The sequence below is a fragment of the Seriola lalandi genome, unplaced genomic scaffold (genome assembly GCF_002814215.2).
Source record: "Seriola lalandi dorsalis isolate HSWRI2012SDOR001 ecotype SW California unplaced genomic scaffold, Sedor1 jcf7180002054538, whole genome shotgun sequence".
Classification (NCBI taxonomy): Eukaryota; Metazoa; Chordata; class Actinopteri; order Carangiformes; family Carangidae; genus Seriola; species Seriola lalandi.
Genome location: NW_019525091.1, coordinates 163,883 through 179,905, shown reverse-complemented (window position 1 = coordinate 179,905; position 16,023 = coordinate 163,883). Strand labels below are relative to the sequence as shown.

The following is a 16,023-nucleotide window of genomic DNA, read 5'->3' as shown; positions in this document are numbered from 1 at the left end:
TCAGACCACCATCCTGGCCGCCATTTTTGATGGAGGGGTCGTGATCGGTTCAGATTCCAGAGCTTCGATTGGAGGGTGAGGATGTTGTGACGCCGCACTGAAGTTGCCTTCATTATTAAATACAGTCATACAGATCAGGAACCGCTTGATAACATGATAAAGATTTTAAAAAATGAATCACAAACAAAGTTGCTCATTGGATCAGAGCTGGTGAAGGATGTGTTTTTGAAGCAGAAAAAAACTTTACAAAGTACGCTCAAAAGTTTTACCATAACATCTCTCAGAACTTAGTCTAAAAGGAAAAGAAAAAATTCAGAATCAGCCACTTTCTGTATTTTTCAAATCGTGAGCATCAAGTAATTACTGCTAATAATGTGTTTGAAGTTTCACCACCTGTATCCAGTAAAAACTACATTTGACATAAACTTCAGCTTCAATTAAGTTTTTATGCTGTTTTCTATTAAGCTCAGTGGTAAAATGTAACTATTTACTCAAGTACTGTACTTACAGTACAATTATGATATACTCAATTTCAGGATTTCCTTTTCAAGCTCTGTCACACTTCTATCCCACAGGTTTTTACATGTATAACACACACTCCTTCTCCAGTTTATTAGGAACACCTACTGTAGCTAAAACAACTGCAGTCTAATAAAACAGTCCTACAATAAATCCTCCCATCATGAAGGTTATAATGTTCATTTTTTTATTACCTCTGTCAAGGACGTGTTGTCACCTGTGTCTGTTTGTTTATTGGTTTGTTTATTTGTCAGCAGGATTAGACAAAAAGTACTGAACTGATTTACACCAAACTTGGTGGAGGGATGGGGAATAGGCCAGGGAACATTCAGTTTTGGTGCAGATCTGGTTAAAGTGGCGAAGCCAGGATTTTTTTTTAAAATATCACTTTCATTAAAGGAGCTGTTTGTACGTTTTGCTATTGCTACCTCGCCAGGATCAGCATTAACAGCTGTTTACTCACCAGTTGACAAGAGAGAGTTACAGAACAAGATGTTATAATACTACCTCTGAGCAGTGCTACCTTCAGGGCAGACTGGATGCTACAGGGATGAGAAATGGGAAAGTGATGAGACAGGTAAACTGGGCCAGGGCTAGCTGGTTAGCATGCTAGCTTCAGTAGAGGAAGAGAAATAATAGAAATAGAAGCAAAACAAAAGGGTTATTTCCCATTGCTGGAGGCAGCTGCTGGTGAGTAAAGGAAAGAAGTTTGATGCTTCACTCACAACAGTTGTACCAGACTGGTGAGTAAACAGCTGTTAATGCTCATGTTGGCTAACTTCCAAATAGCATTTTTCAATGATAATAAATGCAGGGACTTTGATGTAAAAAAGATCAGTTTTAAGAATTTATCCGTTGTCATCTATGATTTTGTATAATTTGGTGCAGATCAAAATACAAATCCAGATTCTGTGGAGCTAGACAGGAGGATGCTGCAGTTTGTGGTGCTGTTGAACTGTGTTTGTGTTCATTCTCACCCTCTCTTCAGGGAATATGTATCATCTAAGACCATCAACAAGGTGATTCAGGTTCATGACCGGATCTTCTGCTGCATGGCTGGCTCCCTCGCAGACGCTCAGGCCGTCATTAAGACTGCTAAATTCCACCTGTCCTTCCACAGGTGCCACGCACACACATGAATGCATCTGCACATAGCACAAATATGCACACATGATGTAAGCACATGTCTACACACAGACAAAAGATATTGTTGTTGATCCTCCCTAACCCATAGCGTCCAGATGGAGACCCCTCCGCTGGTGATAGCAGCAGCGTCGGTGCTGAAAGAACTGTGTTACAATAACAAAGAGGAGCTGCAGGCCGGCTTCATGACAGCAGGCTGGGACAGGAAGAAAGGACCACAGGTAGGTAGTAGTTATTACTTAGTAAGTTTACCTTGCTGCATGTAGCTGCACTACTGATCTCCTCCATCCTTCTCCAGGTGTACGTGGTGTCCTTAGGCGGGATGTTAATCAGTCAGCCCGTTACCATCGGTGGCTCAGGCAGCACTTACATCTACGGCTACGTTGACGCCAAATACAAACCCAACATGAGCAGAGAAGAATGCCTTCAGTTTGCCACTAATGGTACTGTCATATTATTTTACTTATGTACACAAATTCAAATACATTTGTACTCGTTTTGTCAGGATGTTCACGTGAGGATTTGAAAATGGATGAATATGAACAAGGTAGCAGAAAATGAGAATTCATAAAAAAATCTTTTGGTTTTCCACAAAAGATTAACATCTCTATGTGCAGTCTTCAAGTCATGAAGATGACTTGGTAAAGTATTAAAGTACAAGTATGAAAATGTTACCTACTACGAGGTTGGATTAAGATTCAGAGGAAAGAGTTCAGACTTAGAGGATGTTTATGATCTTACTATCCAAGCATCTGCAGTGCTGCTTGTACGTCTGTTCTGAATAGAAATCTTCTGTTTGCACTTCAGAGAAAGAGTTAATGTAAATTAGATGTTTGTTAGTAGCTCAGTAGTTGTAATCAGGAGCTGTGTAAATGTTACAAACTGCTCAGCCTGACCTGCTGTAAATATCCCTGAATCTTGTTCCTGTCCGTCTTCCTTTGTCTTCCTCCCTCCTCTACCCTCCCTTTACCTCATCCCTCTCTTCCTGTTTCTGCAGCTCTTGCTTTGGCCATGGGCAGAGACAACGTCAGCGGGGGCGTGGCTCACCTGGTGGTGATCACGGAAACCGGGGTGGAGCATGTGGTCGTGCCTGGTGACAAGCTGCCCAAGTTCCACGATGAGTGACCACCTGACACAGTTGAAATATATTTTCTTGTATGGTGGAGTAATTATTTGAATTCCCTAAGCCACAACTTTATTAATCTGCTCTGTCAAATCACACACACACACACACACACACACACACACACACACACACACACACACCTGAAGAACAAGTTAGACATGGGTTTTTAGTTTGTTGCCTGCACATGAGTAACTCTGATCATATGTGGAAACATATTTGAGTTTGTGTTTTTATGCTCTAATTCAAACTCTACACCAAGTCCACGGTCAACACTGTCATCATTTCCATTATAAAACCAGGTTTCTATCTTATGTGTCCAGGTCACGTGTTGTGTTGTTTTTTTAACATATGGAAATATGTGAAATAAAAATGAATATTTTCCAAAACTTTATCATTCTTCATCTTTTTTTCTTTCCTTACTTCAGTTCTGTGCTTCAACATTTCTTTAAGGATTTGTGATGTGTTCTGCACATGTTCCTGTTCTTGTTTGTATCTTGTTAATATCTATATCTGTTTATTGATTTTTATTTCTTATTATTTTTAATACAAATATTTAGTGTTTCGTGGCAGTGCAATGCCTTTGTGGCAGTTAGTTGTATCATTAAAAAGTGATGCGCACTCCTGGCTGATTTGTAAAGTAGGTAGCCTTGGTTTGAGGCTGTGACTGGTGCGCAGCTCGCTGCAGAGGAGGGAACATTTAACTTTCAATTTCGATTTAGGAAAACATGGAGTCCGTCTGATGTTTGACTGTAGAACCGATTTGGTAAAACAGACAGTTGTGTAGCATTTAATAAAGTTTCCGACAACAAGGAAACGACAGAGAGCGGGACTGAACGCTTCGGTGTGGCCTGTTCTCCCTGCGCTCAGGTCAGGTAGAGTCGGTGCTGTCGCTGCCGGAGTCTCTGCATCATGTCGGGAGGAACCGGGCCAGAGTGGTTGTCTCAGGAGGTGAAGACCGGGGTAAGTCAAAGGTTTTCTGTTAATGTGTGAACTGTCGGCCCACTGCTGGGCCGCATGCGGAACTGACCGTTACAAGTGCAAGGTATTTATTCTGATCCTTTCCTCTGTTTGTAGACAACCATCATTGCCGTAGAGTATAATGGAGGGGTCGTGCTGGGCTCTGACTCCCGCGTGTCGGCGGGGTAAGTTGGTGCGTGTGAACGCGCGTGTGCGTGTGTTTCAGCGGTGGAAAGTAACTAAGTACTGTACTTAGTGCAGTTTTGCGGTAGGCTACTTAGGCCTGCTTTATTGTGTGTTTCCACATGCTACTAAACAGTAGAAAAGTTAGGGTTAGATTTTAACACGATGAATATAATCATCCTAGAAAACACATCACATTGTTAAAGATTAAACCAGCGACTTCCAGCACTTTTGCTTTTGTCTGCAGTGTGTAGTAGGAGTCCATGGTCACGGTCCAGGGTTCTGTTTCAACTGCTCCAGGCTTAAAATGATCCAATATTTAACAAAACAAAGAAAAAAGTCCAACATGTGAACACAATGTGTTCTCATTAATCATCTTACAACCCATCTGATTTAAGTAGTGACCCTTTGGAGGGGCCTGACCCCCAGGTTGAGAACCACCAGACTAAAATACCTGATTGTATATAAACTAGTTGATGCTAACTCCACCCTGTTGCCTCACTATTAACTAACTTATAAATGACTTGTCTTATATAATAATACATCAGTCAGAGGGGTGAAATAAGTTCTTTTACTTTGACACCATAACTACATTTGTTGAGAACACTTCTGCACTTTTACTTCAGTAGGATTTTATGCAGGATTTATATAAGTAACGGAGTATTTTTACATTGTTGTATTGGTACTTTCACTTAAGTAAAGAATCTCAGTATTTCTTCCACCACTCGTGTTTCTTTTCTGAAGCTTCTCAAGCAAACTAACCTAAAATCCTCTCCATCTCTCCTCATGTACAGTATGTCCTCTTCTTGTCTCCACCCGTCAATCACACACACTCTCTCTCCTCATCCCTCCATCCAGAGCAACAGTGGTGAACAGGGTGATGAACAAACTCTCTCCTCTCCATGACAAGATCTACTGTGCTCTGTCAGGATCTGCAGCCGACGCTCAGACCATTGCTGAGATAGTCAACTACCAGCTAGATGTCCACAGGTAAATACACAGTGAATGGAGACTGATGGACTTATTACTCTTTTATTAAACACAAGCTGTAGTCAAACTCTGACATGAGATACCTTCCTCATTTCAAATGTGCTAAAAAACTAGCAACGAGGTATTTTCATATTTCATGTTTTCATCATTCACATTAATTACTAAATTACTACTGGCACTTTAAATGTAAAGATATCAGTATCATATCAACCTTTAGAATAGTCTAAATCACAGTGCACATCGCTTTTGTCTTTCTCTTTTTATAAGATATTCTGTTCTTCTTCCGTCAGTACCGAGATAGGTGAGGACCCCCAGGTTCGCTCAGCTGCCACTCTGGTGAGGAACATCTCGTACAAGTACAAGGAGGAGCTGTCAGCACATCTCATTGTGGCCGGCTGGGACAGGAGAGATGGAGGGCAGGTCAGTAAACACATGTAGATGACTGCTGCCTGGAGGGAAGATATTAAGCCTTGAACTAGGAAGATAAAACAAAATTGTCCAAATGAATGTTGTCACCCTGTCTTCTTCCCCTCTGCTCCTGTGCCCTTTGACCTCTCGCAGGTGTTTGCCACCCTGAACGGTCTCCTGACGAGGCAGCCTTTTGCAATTGGGGGCTCCGGCAGCTCATATGTTTATGGGTTTGTTGATGCTGAGTATCGCAGGGGAATGAGCAAAGAGGAGAGTCAGAAGTTTGTTGTCAACAGTAAGTTGTGTGTTGTTGTTGTTGTTGTTGTTGTTGTTGTCAGTGGTGGTGAGAGAGAAGCCAGACATTTGCTCCTTCTTGGATCAATCATTCTGTTATTTAATGTGATATTAGATATTTTGTCTGATAAAAACTAAATCATGTGTTCAGTCTCCTCACCGGTCTCACCTCCCTCTCTTTCTTGTAGCTCTCTCTTTGGCGATGAACCGCGATGGCTCCAGTGGCGGTGTGGCCTATATCGTCGCCATCGACGAGCACAGCACAGAGGAGAGAGTCATTCTTGGAAATGAATTACCGACCTTCTTTGATCAGTGATCAGTATATAGCATCTGTAGTGTGCGAAGCCACTGCAGTGCTAAATGCAGTTAGGTATTTGTTTTCCTCACAATAGCCGTAGCTCATTTTTCACTCACCTGTCAACTTCTCAACTGGTAACTCAGCTTGTAAACTGAATATTGGACAAGTATACTTTACTCATCATTTTAATAAAAGAATAAAAACCTGTGACCCTCTCCAATTCCCAAAGCTATTTCAAGTGTGTTATCAGGTGGCTTTTGTGTTGCTCACACACACGGCTCATCATTGAAAGACTTTGAAATACAACAAAAAGAAGCTTCCAATAGGTGACATTGATTGATTTGCCTGTTGAGTTCACTGACACTAGGTAGCTGTTAATGTCAGACCATGCATGTAACTCACCAGAGGGATGATGGTGAACTTTTTGTCAGCTCAGTCGCTTGACCAGAGACTCTGACTATCAAACGGTCTGTTTCTCTAGACAAGGGGTCATTCAAGGCCACGTCAGTCTCTTCAACCTGCTGCCTTAGTCTGTCAATGAGCCTGTTGCATGACAACAGTGCAAACTATAATTTGTTTTAATGGGCCTGAGGAAATAAAAGTGAATTAATAAAACCTGTAGAACCCCTGATATTCCTTAAGCCTCACTATGAATACTCCCACATGTTCTCAGCAGCTGTCTGAGGAATTCAGTCTGACCAACATATCACCAAAAGTGAAAGTTAAAGCTGTTACACCACTGAAGGATTATGGCACCCTTTTCTCTGCACTTGGCAGTAGTTTTGTTTAATCCCAGTATTTAGATAAGATTTTTGGTCACGCTGCATGATCTGAACTGGAAATTTATTGAATAATTAAATAATTAGTCCATGTTATGTTCGAATGGAGAATGATGTTGCAAACACCAACTGTGAGTGTTATAAAGTTTTCATCCAGGATATTGATCTGGCTATTTAGAAGGAAGAATAATAATAATAAAATGATGATGATGATGATGATGATGATGATAATTAGAAATAGTTCACTTGTGTAACCACTCAGTTTAAGCATCTTAAACTGTGTCTCACTGCAGTCTTTGGTTTTGAGCTGCAGGGTTTCAGGGAAACCCCTGCTGCTGCCAGATAATGAAACTGAAAGCGAATGAAAACTAGAACTGGTCTCGCGGCAGAGCAGGTCATACGAGGACGGCTGCTGCTGGAAAAATGGCAGAAAATAAATTCATGCTCCACAAAGTTGCTGCTTTGATTTTAGCAGTTTGCGTCGACCTGTCCTTGTTTTACGCATCGGGACTGGTAGTGACGCACGGTGTCTTTGGACATCTTGTCCGTCTCTGGGTTTCTGCGGCTCTCCGGTGTGTGGCACTGACTGCTGTATGTCTGCTCACCCTCGGACACTTCAGGCCGTTGCTGGTTCGTATTACAGCGGCGCACAGTCTGCTCCCCGCGGTGTTTGAGACCGGGACCAAGGCGCTCTACCATGAGGAGAGCCAGTGTGGCCAGCTGGCGGGTATGCGCTGCTGGCTGCTGTGCACCGCAGCGTCGCTGGCTGCCGCACTGTTCTGGGAGATCACCATCCCGGACACCGACGAAGCGGCCGCCGATAAAGGGACAAAGCAGAAGGCTAGAGATCTGTTTATGAGAGTCCTCCGGCTGTTCAGACCAGACTATCCCCTGCTGCTGGGAGGGTTTGTGTTCTTGTCGCTGGCTGTTCTCTGTGAGTACAGATGATGATGATGATGATGCTGATGATGATGATGCTGCTGATGATTTCAGTCTAAGGTAGTGATGCTAAGATAATGATGCAGACTGGTACAGATATGAGAACAGTGAAAAGTATTATTAAAAACACTCATGATTTTAATTATTAGCATTATTAGCATTTTAAATTTGGAGTCTCACTGTTGGAATATAAACACTCGCCCAGGAGGAGTTGTCACTCTTGGGATATACAGGACTACATTCATGATAATCTGATGTATGCTCTTTGTATGTGTCTGTCTGTGTACCTGTGTGTGTCTCTTCTCAGGTGAGATGTTCATCCCGTTCTACACTGGCAGAGTCATTGACATCTTGGGTGGTCAGTACCAGCAGAATGAATTTATATCTGCACTGCTCTTCATGGGCCTGTACTCTCTGGGAAGGTATGGCACAGTGTTTTCCCTCCACAGTCAGCCAGCAGCCTGTGTCTGTGGCTCACTGCTTTTATCTAACTGACTGTGTCTTTGATTTATCAGCTCTGTGAGTGCAGGCTGCAGAGGGGGTCTTTTACTTTGTGCCATCAGTTCTTACACATGCAGAATGAAAGTCAAACTATTCGAGGCTTTGACCAAACAGGAAATTGGATTCTTTGAGACCATAAAGACAGGTAAGACTCAGTTCTGATGTATGTTTAATTTTTAGGTGCACGTGAAGGGCAGAAAAAGTCAGGTCGAGATCTAACATTACGTAAAAAGACAGGACGAGATTAGACAGGACATTTCAGGACAATACTAAAATGGCTGTCAGTAGAGCGCATACTTGGCCAAGGCCAAACAATCCTACACATCAATGACATATTATCTGTATCTGCGCCAAATTGTACAGATTTATAGATCTCCATATGTCTGATTTTTTACATCAAGATCCATGCGTTATTTCCTGAGAAATTGATTAACATGTTGAAAAATGTTTAAAAAAATCTCACAATGTCAAGGAAAGTGATAAAACATTCCTGGATCCGCTCCTTTAACTAGATCTGCACCTAAATTTAATGGACTCTTCCCTGGCCTATGCCCCATCCCTCCATCAAGTTCTGTGCAAAGCAGTACTTTTTACCTAAACCTACAAACAAAGAAACAAACAGACACGGGTGAAAACATAGGTTTAATGCAGGACTATTGTATTAGACTGCATTAGTTGAGAGAGGGGGTGGCACAGTGCGGTGGTTAGCACTGTTGCCTCACAGTGACAAGGTTCTGGGTTTGAACCTCAGTGTGGAGTTTGCATGTTCTCCCTGCGTGTGGGTTCTCCCAGGGTACTCTGGCTTCCTCCCACAGTGCAAGGACATGCACAATAGATTGATTGGCGAGTCTAAAGTGCCCATAGGTGTGAATGTGAGCATGACTGGTTGTTTTACTCTATATGTCAGTCCTGTGATAGACTGACCACCTATCCAGGTCCAGTCCTGTCCCCCGCAACCCTATAAGGACAAGCGGTACAGCTGATGGATGGATGGATAGTTGCAGATTCAACAACACAGAATGAGACAATGCAGGTCAGGACAAGATAGGACAAAGCATTTTGGACAAGACAAGTAGACACAGGAGGAAATAAAACAGGGCAGACGAGAATGTAACACGACACAACATACGACAGAGGATAAACTTTTAATTTTCTGTGCAGGTGAAATCACATCCAGGTTGTCTAAGGACACCACCCTGATGGGAAGAACAGTGTGCCTGAATGTCAACGTGCTGCTGAGGACATTCATCAAGACGGTGGGTATGATCTCCCTGATGATGAATCTGTCATGGAAGCTGACATTCCTCGTACTGATGGAGACGCCAATCACTGGCCTCATTCAGAACATCTACGACACACACTACCAGGTAAAAGAAATATTTTTTTCAATGTTTCATCAGAAAATATTTTGCCCTGATTTGAGACAACCTATTCAAGTTAAGTTAAATCTCATTGATGTACCCATTCTCCTTTGTTATACCTTCCTCAGAGGTTGTCCCTGGCGATGCAGGACTCAATGGCTTTGGCAAACGAAGCAGCAAGCGAGGTGGTATCCAGTATTCGTGTGGTACGGAGCTTTAATACAGAAAAACATGAGGCCCGTAGCTATGACGACCGCTTGATGGACACACATGCCCTCAAGACTCGCCGGGACATTGTCAGGGCTGTTTACCTGCTGGCACGGAGGGTGAGAAGCTTTTATTACTTTGTGAGACTGTGTTTTCGGGAGATCAGGTGATGTTGAGCCAATCATTGTATATTACCTTATTTAACAGTATTTGTTCCTTTGTGTGTGTGTGTGTGTGTGTGTGTGTGTGTATGTGTGTGTGTGTGTGTCTGTAGTTGACAGGGTTGGGCATGCAGGTCTTCATGTTGTACTACGGCAGGCTGTTCATCCGGAGTGGACAGATGACCACGGGCAATCTTGTTTCCTTTATCCTCTACCAGTCAAACGTTGGAGACAACATCCGGGTATCCCATAATGCTTTGTGGATTGTCGTCAGTCAGGGCTGGAGATTGCAAGCAACAAAAAGCAGTAGCTAGTTTAGGACTTTGGCAAGGACCACAGTATTTATCTAGCATACAGTATGTCATACACAAGAGAGTCAACTCAATGTGCTGTACAAAAGCATATGAAAAAGTTAAAAATGCATGTTGTAAATAAAGTAATTAAGAAGAGCCATTGAAGGGGCTATTTGTAAGATTTGCTATTGCTACATAGCTATCATTAGCATTAACAGCTGTTCACCTACCAGTCTTGCCAAAAGCTTCAGCCATCATTGCATTTACAATACAAGGGGTTAGAAGCAGTGCTACTTCTTCAGGGCAGTCCGGACACTACAGTGACTCGGTATTGGAAAGTGACTTGACATGCTGGAGCTAACTGGTTAGCATGCAAACTGCAGTAGAAGAAAAGCAGTGATAGTAATAGAGCAAAACAAGAGGGTTGCTTTCCACTGTGTGAGACAGACAGAAGTTTGATGCTGAACTCTTAATGCTCTCAATGCTAATGCTGGCTATGTAGCAATAGCAAAACGTACAAATAGCTCCTTTAGCAACTGCTTGGTTAAAATGAGCATACACATAAGCTTTACTAAAAATGTTTTGAGGTTGCGTTTAAATGAGTATGAGCTCTCGTGTCCACAGGTGGAGCCTAGGAGCATAAAACTTTGAACAGCAAACAGACCAGTACCAGATGACTTAAGAGCTCTGGACAGCTCATAACTTTTAAACATGTTTAACCACACATATCTAAGCTATTCTCAGCATATAATTGCTTGCAAGTTTATTTGCATTTAACATACTGCAACTCTGACTCTAAGCATTCTGTAAACATATGTTATTAAGTGATGACTTTACCAACCCTTTCCTATGACCGCTATCTTCCAGACGCTCACCTACATCTTCGGCGACATGCTGAACTCGGTGGGGGCTGCTGGGAAAGTGTTTGAGTATCTGGACCGGAAACCGCAAGTCAGCACAGAGGGAAAACTCAAACCTGATCAGCTGAGAGGACGCGTCAACTTCCACTGTCTCAACTTCGCCTATCCTGCAAACCCCAACAAAACAGTGCTGAAGGTGAGATCTCAGCACCAGGCAGATGGCAGTTCAGACAGTTCATTAAATAAAGTGAAATAAATAAGGGGAAAAAACACTTTGAAAATAGAAAGTCACTAGTATTTAAAGTATTTAAGTTTCCTAAAAATGTATGTAAAGTAAACTATGGATCCATTACAATGACGCAAACTCAATATCAACAATGTTCAGTGTGTTAAATTAAGATTTTCTCCTTGTTTCCTCTGGATAAGTGTGAAATATTCCACTTGCACTGTGTTATTACAAACATTGTTACTCTCCTTCATTCAGGATTTCTCTTTGGAGCTGAAGCCGGGTCAGATGACGGCGCTGGTGGGTCCGTCTGGAGAAGGAAAAAGCACCTGTGTGAGTCTGCTGGAGCGATTCTACGAGCCGCAGGATGGACGAATCCTACTGGACAATGAACCACTGAAGTCCTACGACCACCGTTACCTCCACAAGAAGGTCTTTGCTTTTTCTCATGGAGATAGAGCTCCTGTCTTTAAGAATTTGTGTTTTAATTGTTTTATATTTTCAAATACAACATCAGCATTCAACAACTTTACAAGAACCCTATTCTGAAAGACGCAGAGAGCGCTAAGCAGTCGTCCAATAGCGCTCACAAAGCCCCATATTTCCTTCCCAATCACTGTTGAGTGTTTGGATCATCAAGAATCAGCAGAGATGAAATTTTTGCATTTGGCAGGTGCCACAACAAAATTAAATAAAATCACATTTAAACTTTTGAGAAATTTTGAGAAAAGAAAGAACTTAGTGTAGATTTGACTTTTTAAAATGTGTTATTCATTCAGTCAAGCTGATGAGCGTGTGTTTAACAGGTCGCGGTGGTGAGCCAGGATCCCGTTCTCTTCTCTGGCTCCATCAGAGACAACATCGCCTACGGGCTTGTTGACTGCTCCTTGGATGAGATCCAGGAGGCGGCACGCAAAGCCAACGCCCATGACTTCATCAAGCAGCTGGAGAAAGGCTACGATACGGGTAAACTGTTCTAACTGCCCCTCATGCTGTTTAACTTTGAACTTTTCTCAACTTTTTATTTATTTTCTTTAAACCCAATTTTAATCAACATGATTATTTCATATCAATGCTGTTTGTGCATAATAAAGGCTAAATATACAAACACTTTTGGGGCTTTATACTAGTTATTATACTAGTATTTGAGTTTTAAAATCCTCATGTTTGGTTGTTTTTTCAATTTTGAACCTTTAACATCAGTCTGTTCTGATTTTATTTCTCAGAGGTGGGTGAGGGAGGCGGCCAGTTATCCAAGAGCGAGAAGCAGCGGATCGCCGTTGCTCGAGCTCTGGTCAGACGGCCGAGCGTCCTCATCCTGGACGAAATAACCAGCTCTCTGGACACTGAGAGTGAAAACAAGGTAGAGTATGTCACAACTTCTATCACTGTGGTGTCCAGTCACGCGCCTCCCAGGCCAGAAGCCTCTAGGTTTCTAATTCCTAGCAGGATAATAAGACACGATTGACAGAAATCACATTCTCGTATGTTTTAAGTGCTCAGAGATGAATCTCTAGAAAAAGAAAAAAAAAAACAGCAAAACTTTCAACAAAAAATTTAATTTGCCTCAAGATTCATGTGTTTATGTGTCCAACCAGCTCTAAAGTATGTACATGTCAACAGTGCTAGTGTACGACACAGGCCTACATGTGGGAGCGTTGCACTGCAGAATGTGCAGCTTAAGGTGAACTGGGTCTGTGAGATGTAGGTCAGTGTCTTTCAGTGGAAAAGGAAACTTAGTCATAACAAACAATCTTGAAGGATTGTCGTCTAATCCATCGGACTCAGTTAGCATGTGTTTCCTGTGTGCTCACTGAGAAAAAAGCAATCATATTGATTCTCAATAAATATCTATTATCTATAACTTTCCCTGATCAGTACTACAGTAAAGATGTCTGAAGTGCAAAACTGCGCAGGTCTGGTCACATTATGTAATATGTTGTTTTTATTTTTTTTAATTCTTTTACACATCCCCTCATTGTACCAATAAAACAATCGAACCGTTTCCTCCGACATCCTGTAGAAACAGAGACATACCGTGTGGACCCCTAATTATGAAATAATAAGTATTTCTGTCATCGCCTGTGCACAGGTTCAGCAGGCCCTGGCCAGTTGTCCCAACCAGACCCTTCTGGTGATCGCCCACAGGCTGAAGACCATAGAGAGGGCGGATCAGATCGTTGTGATCAGTGGTGGCAAAGTTGAGGAGCGAGGGACTCACCGGGAGCTGATGGACATGAAGGGGAGCTACTACAAACTGGTAGAGAAGCGCTTCACTGAGGGAAACTCGCCGCAGTGACAGACTGCTGTCGCTGTGCGCATGATGCAGCTCGACGTGTGTTGTGACAGAACTGCTTGTGTTGGACAGCAGGACCAACAGCAGCTGACCTGATGCAGGAATTGATGTAAATATTAAAATTCAGACTGTTTTGTATAAATAGTGAAAATTAATTCTCTTTTTTTTTAGAAGTCCTCTGTATTTAAAAAAAACACCTTCACAACTCTGTCAGTAGTATTTATAGTATTATTTTGTATTATTGATTAATCAAATTAAATGTATGAGTGAATTTGAATGTAAATTTTCCATTTCGTGTTCTTGTGTTTGGTAAATGTGAATAAAAGTTTGACTTGACACCCTCAGCCGACATCATAAACGTTCATTTATGATCAGAGTGGCCAAAGGTTTGCTTTATATCACTGTCCCGAATAAAACATTGATCAACAGTGTCATAACATTTCGGATCATAGTCAGTGGTCATCGTCACGTGACTCCTGCCGGCACATCAGTCAAACTTTACCTGAATGTGTCCTGTGTATTTTTCATGCCTCGTGACGCATATTTATAAAGTCCTTTCACCAAATACTTTCACACATTAAAGTTAAAAAGTGATTAGACGTGGAGAATGAGGGCTCAGGTCAACGTGCGATCACACTTGTTTGACACAGTGTAAGAAAGTAACTGAGATGGTCAGGGAAGCCTTTTCTAAACATTACTACACCGACGCAGAGATAATAAAAAAACTGCTCCAAAATCCAGTACAGAGCTCTGTGGTACTCTGAGATGAAAGGAAGAGAAACAATTAAAAACACGACTCAAATGAAACGGTTCAAGTATTGCTGAGAATGGTGATTATGAATGAGTTAAACTGGTTAGTCGTCGGAGGCGTTTTGGTTTTTCTGATCACATACCACAGCCTGTTGTGTCCATTGTATTTGTGGTTGGAAGCCACCTGACTGCATTTTGATGCAGTGCATTAAAACACAGTCGGGGTTGGGTTTTATTGTCTGAGCTGACCTGGAAAGTCCCTGGCAACCAACAATGGTTTTTTGTTTTTTTCCCCCTCTCTGGCTGTGAAGCTTTTTGGAAAGTTGCCTGGTGACGTGTGCCACACACACCAAAGGTGCAGCGAAGTGATGTGACTGTGTCAAAACAACAACCCCCTCTATCGGCGCAGATCGGGCTCAGTTTAGGCAACAGCATGTCGCCCATTTTGTCGAGACTTCTGGGCATCCACAAAATGGCGGCTAAAGTCAGGTGCCTCAGGCGGGTCAGACGTGTGTTTCTCCTGGAGAAAGAGAAAGAGCAGAAGTATCGTAATTCACACTGTTACACTCAAACGGCTTCATGTGTTTTTTTTCCAAGACATTTTAAACATGTCAAGTTCATGTCTCTACATAACCTTTGCTTGCACGACCCAGAGCGCTATTTGGATTGTACGGCACATATTGCTGCTAGTATCGAAATGTCCCGTAACTTCAAACGAACTTAGTTTGATGTTTTAACGTTAACCGAAGGAGCACGTGCTCCTCTACGGGTGGGAACATCTTCTGTTTCCTGTTGGTGCTTATTAAAACCTTTTTTTTTAAAAACCCCCTGGATGAACTGATAAAATATGTGGTGCTATTTGTCATTGTTCTTAAAAACCTGAAGACATGAAGTTCACATCAGGCAAAGTGACTCATCAGTAAAAAAAGAAATGGCTGTTTCCCATCAGCAGTTGTGTGTGTGTGTGTGTGTGTTAGGAAGGCGGGAGGGTTGAACGTGGAGATGCAAAGCAGCAGCCATCTTAGGCTAAACCTGAGCACAAAATGTCCGACAGGGTGCACAGACGACGTGGGGGGGGTTGGGGCAAATAAGAGATGATGAAGTGAACCTGTGGCTTTTATGTATCACCGTGATGTAACAGAAGAGAGTCGTCCTCAAAACCTACAGCCGCTTTACACTACAAACCTGCAGCTTTACACGCTGTACATATGTGTTTGTGTCTTTGTTTGTGTGTGTGCCGAGAACTGTTTGCATAACCGGTTCTGCAACGTACCATGTCACCAGGCTGGCGAGCTGGAATGCCCCTTCTCCTTTCACCTTTCACTTTCTTTCTTAACTGTGTCGCGTGCAAAACAGCAGCCTGACTCAGCCGCACCATAACCCAGCCCAAGCTCCTGTGACTGAAAGTCTTTTGGTTTTGATGCTTACATAACTTTTGGGTTTTTTGGCTGATTTCTTTTTTTTTCAGCAGTTGTTTCTGTGCCGTGTTTGATACGATACACCAGCATCTGCCACACAGCTTGTCACATGAAACCCTGAGACACTAAGGCACAAGTGGCTGCTGACAGAGACTTTTGCAGTAAATTTGTTTCCTTTCAATCGATCTTTTCCTTCTATCAGGCCTTCATAGATTATTTCTAACTAATGCGGAGGGGTCAGGAAAACAGGCAATTAGGTCAAAGTCATACCTTTTTTTAAAATTCTACTCCTACTGTATATTTTGTATTGTTCT

General features: G+C 42.3%; 3 protein-coding genes across 3 annotated transcripts in view; all 3 read left to right on the top strand.

Annotated features, from left to right (window-relative positions):
- The window catches only part of psmb12 (proteasome 20S subunit beta 12), a 4,413-nt gene extending 1,236 nt beyond the window's left edge, over positions 1-3,177 (top strand). The window contains exons 2-6 of the mRNA XM_023414700.2: positions 5-75; positions 1,508-1,639; positions 1,754-1,883; positions 1,961-2,105; positions 2,660-3,177. Coding sequence (XP_023270468.1) covers positions 5-75; positions 1,508-1,639; positions 1,754-1,883; positions 1,961-2,105; positions 2,660-2,787 — 606 coding nt within the window. The 3' untranslated portion in view covers positions 2,788-3,177. The remainder of the gene's footprint in view (positions 1-4; positions 76-1,507; positions 1,640-1,753; positions 1,884-1,960; positions 2,106-2,659) is intronic.
- A 303-nt stretch (positions 3,178-3,480) lies between these two features.
- On the top strand, positions 3,481-6,533 carry psmb9a (proteasome 20S subunit beta 9a). The gene is made up of 6 exons (XM_023414702.2): positions 3,481-3,748; positions 3,863-3,930; positions 4,787-4,918; positions 5,209-5,338; positions 5,480-5,621; positions 5,809-6,533. The coding sequence occupies exons 1-6, from the start codon at positions 3,698-3,700 to the stop codon at positions 5,934-5,936; spliced, it is 651 nt and encodes a 216-aa protein (XP_023270470.1). The 5' UTR covers positions 3,481-3,697; the 3' UTR covers positions 5,937-6,533.
- Positions 6,534-7,060: 527 nt separating this feature from the next.
- On the top strand, positions 7,061-13,885 carry tap2a (transporter associated with antigen processing, subunit type a). Its single transcript, XM_023414690.2, has 11 exons — positions 7,061-7,631; positions 7,944-8,058; positions 8,152-8,282; positions 9,299-9,504; positions 9,627-9,824; positions 9,980-10,108; positions 11,027-11,215; positions 11,504-11,677; positions 12,052-12,211; positions 12,472-12,608; positions 13,338-13,885. Exons 1-11 carry the CDS (start codon positions 7,121-7,123, stop codon positions 13,542-13,544), a joined length of 2,157 nt encoding a protein of 718 aa, XP_023270458.1. The 5' UTR covers positions 7,061-7,120; the 3' UTR covers positions 13,545-13,885.
- Positions 13,886-16,023: the final 2,138 nt, after the last annotated feature.

Coding starts and splice junctions, on each gene's coding strand:
- psmb9a (XM_023414702.2), top strand. CDS start 3,698: ATGTCGGGAGGAACCGGGCCAGAGTGGTTGTCTCAGGAGGTGAAGACC. Junction 3,749..3,862: donor CTCAGGAGGTGAAGACCGGG/GTAAGTCAAAGG, acceptor CTCTGTTTGTAG/ACAACCATCATTGCCGTAGA. Junction 3,931..4,786: donor GACTCCCGCGTGTCGGCGGG/GTAAGTTGGTGC, acceptor CCCTCCATCCAG/AGCAACAGTGGTGAACAGGG.
- tap2a (XM_023414690.2), top strand. CDS start 7,121: ATGGCAGAAAATAAATTCATGCTCCACAAAGTTGCTGCTTTGATTTTA. Junction 8,059..8,151: donor GGCCTGTACTCTCTGGGAAG/GTATGGCACAGT, acceptor TTGATTTATCAG/CTCTGTGAGTGCAGGCTGCA. Junction 10,109..11,026: donor ACGTTGGAGACAACATCCGG/GTATCCCATAAT, acceptor GCTATCTTCCAG/ACGCTCACCTACATCTTCGG.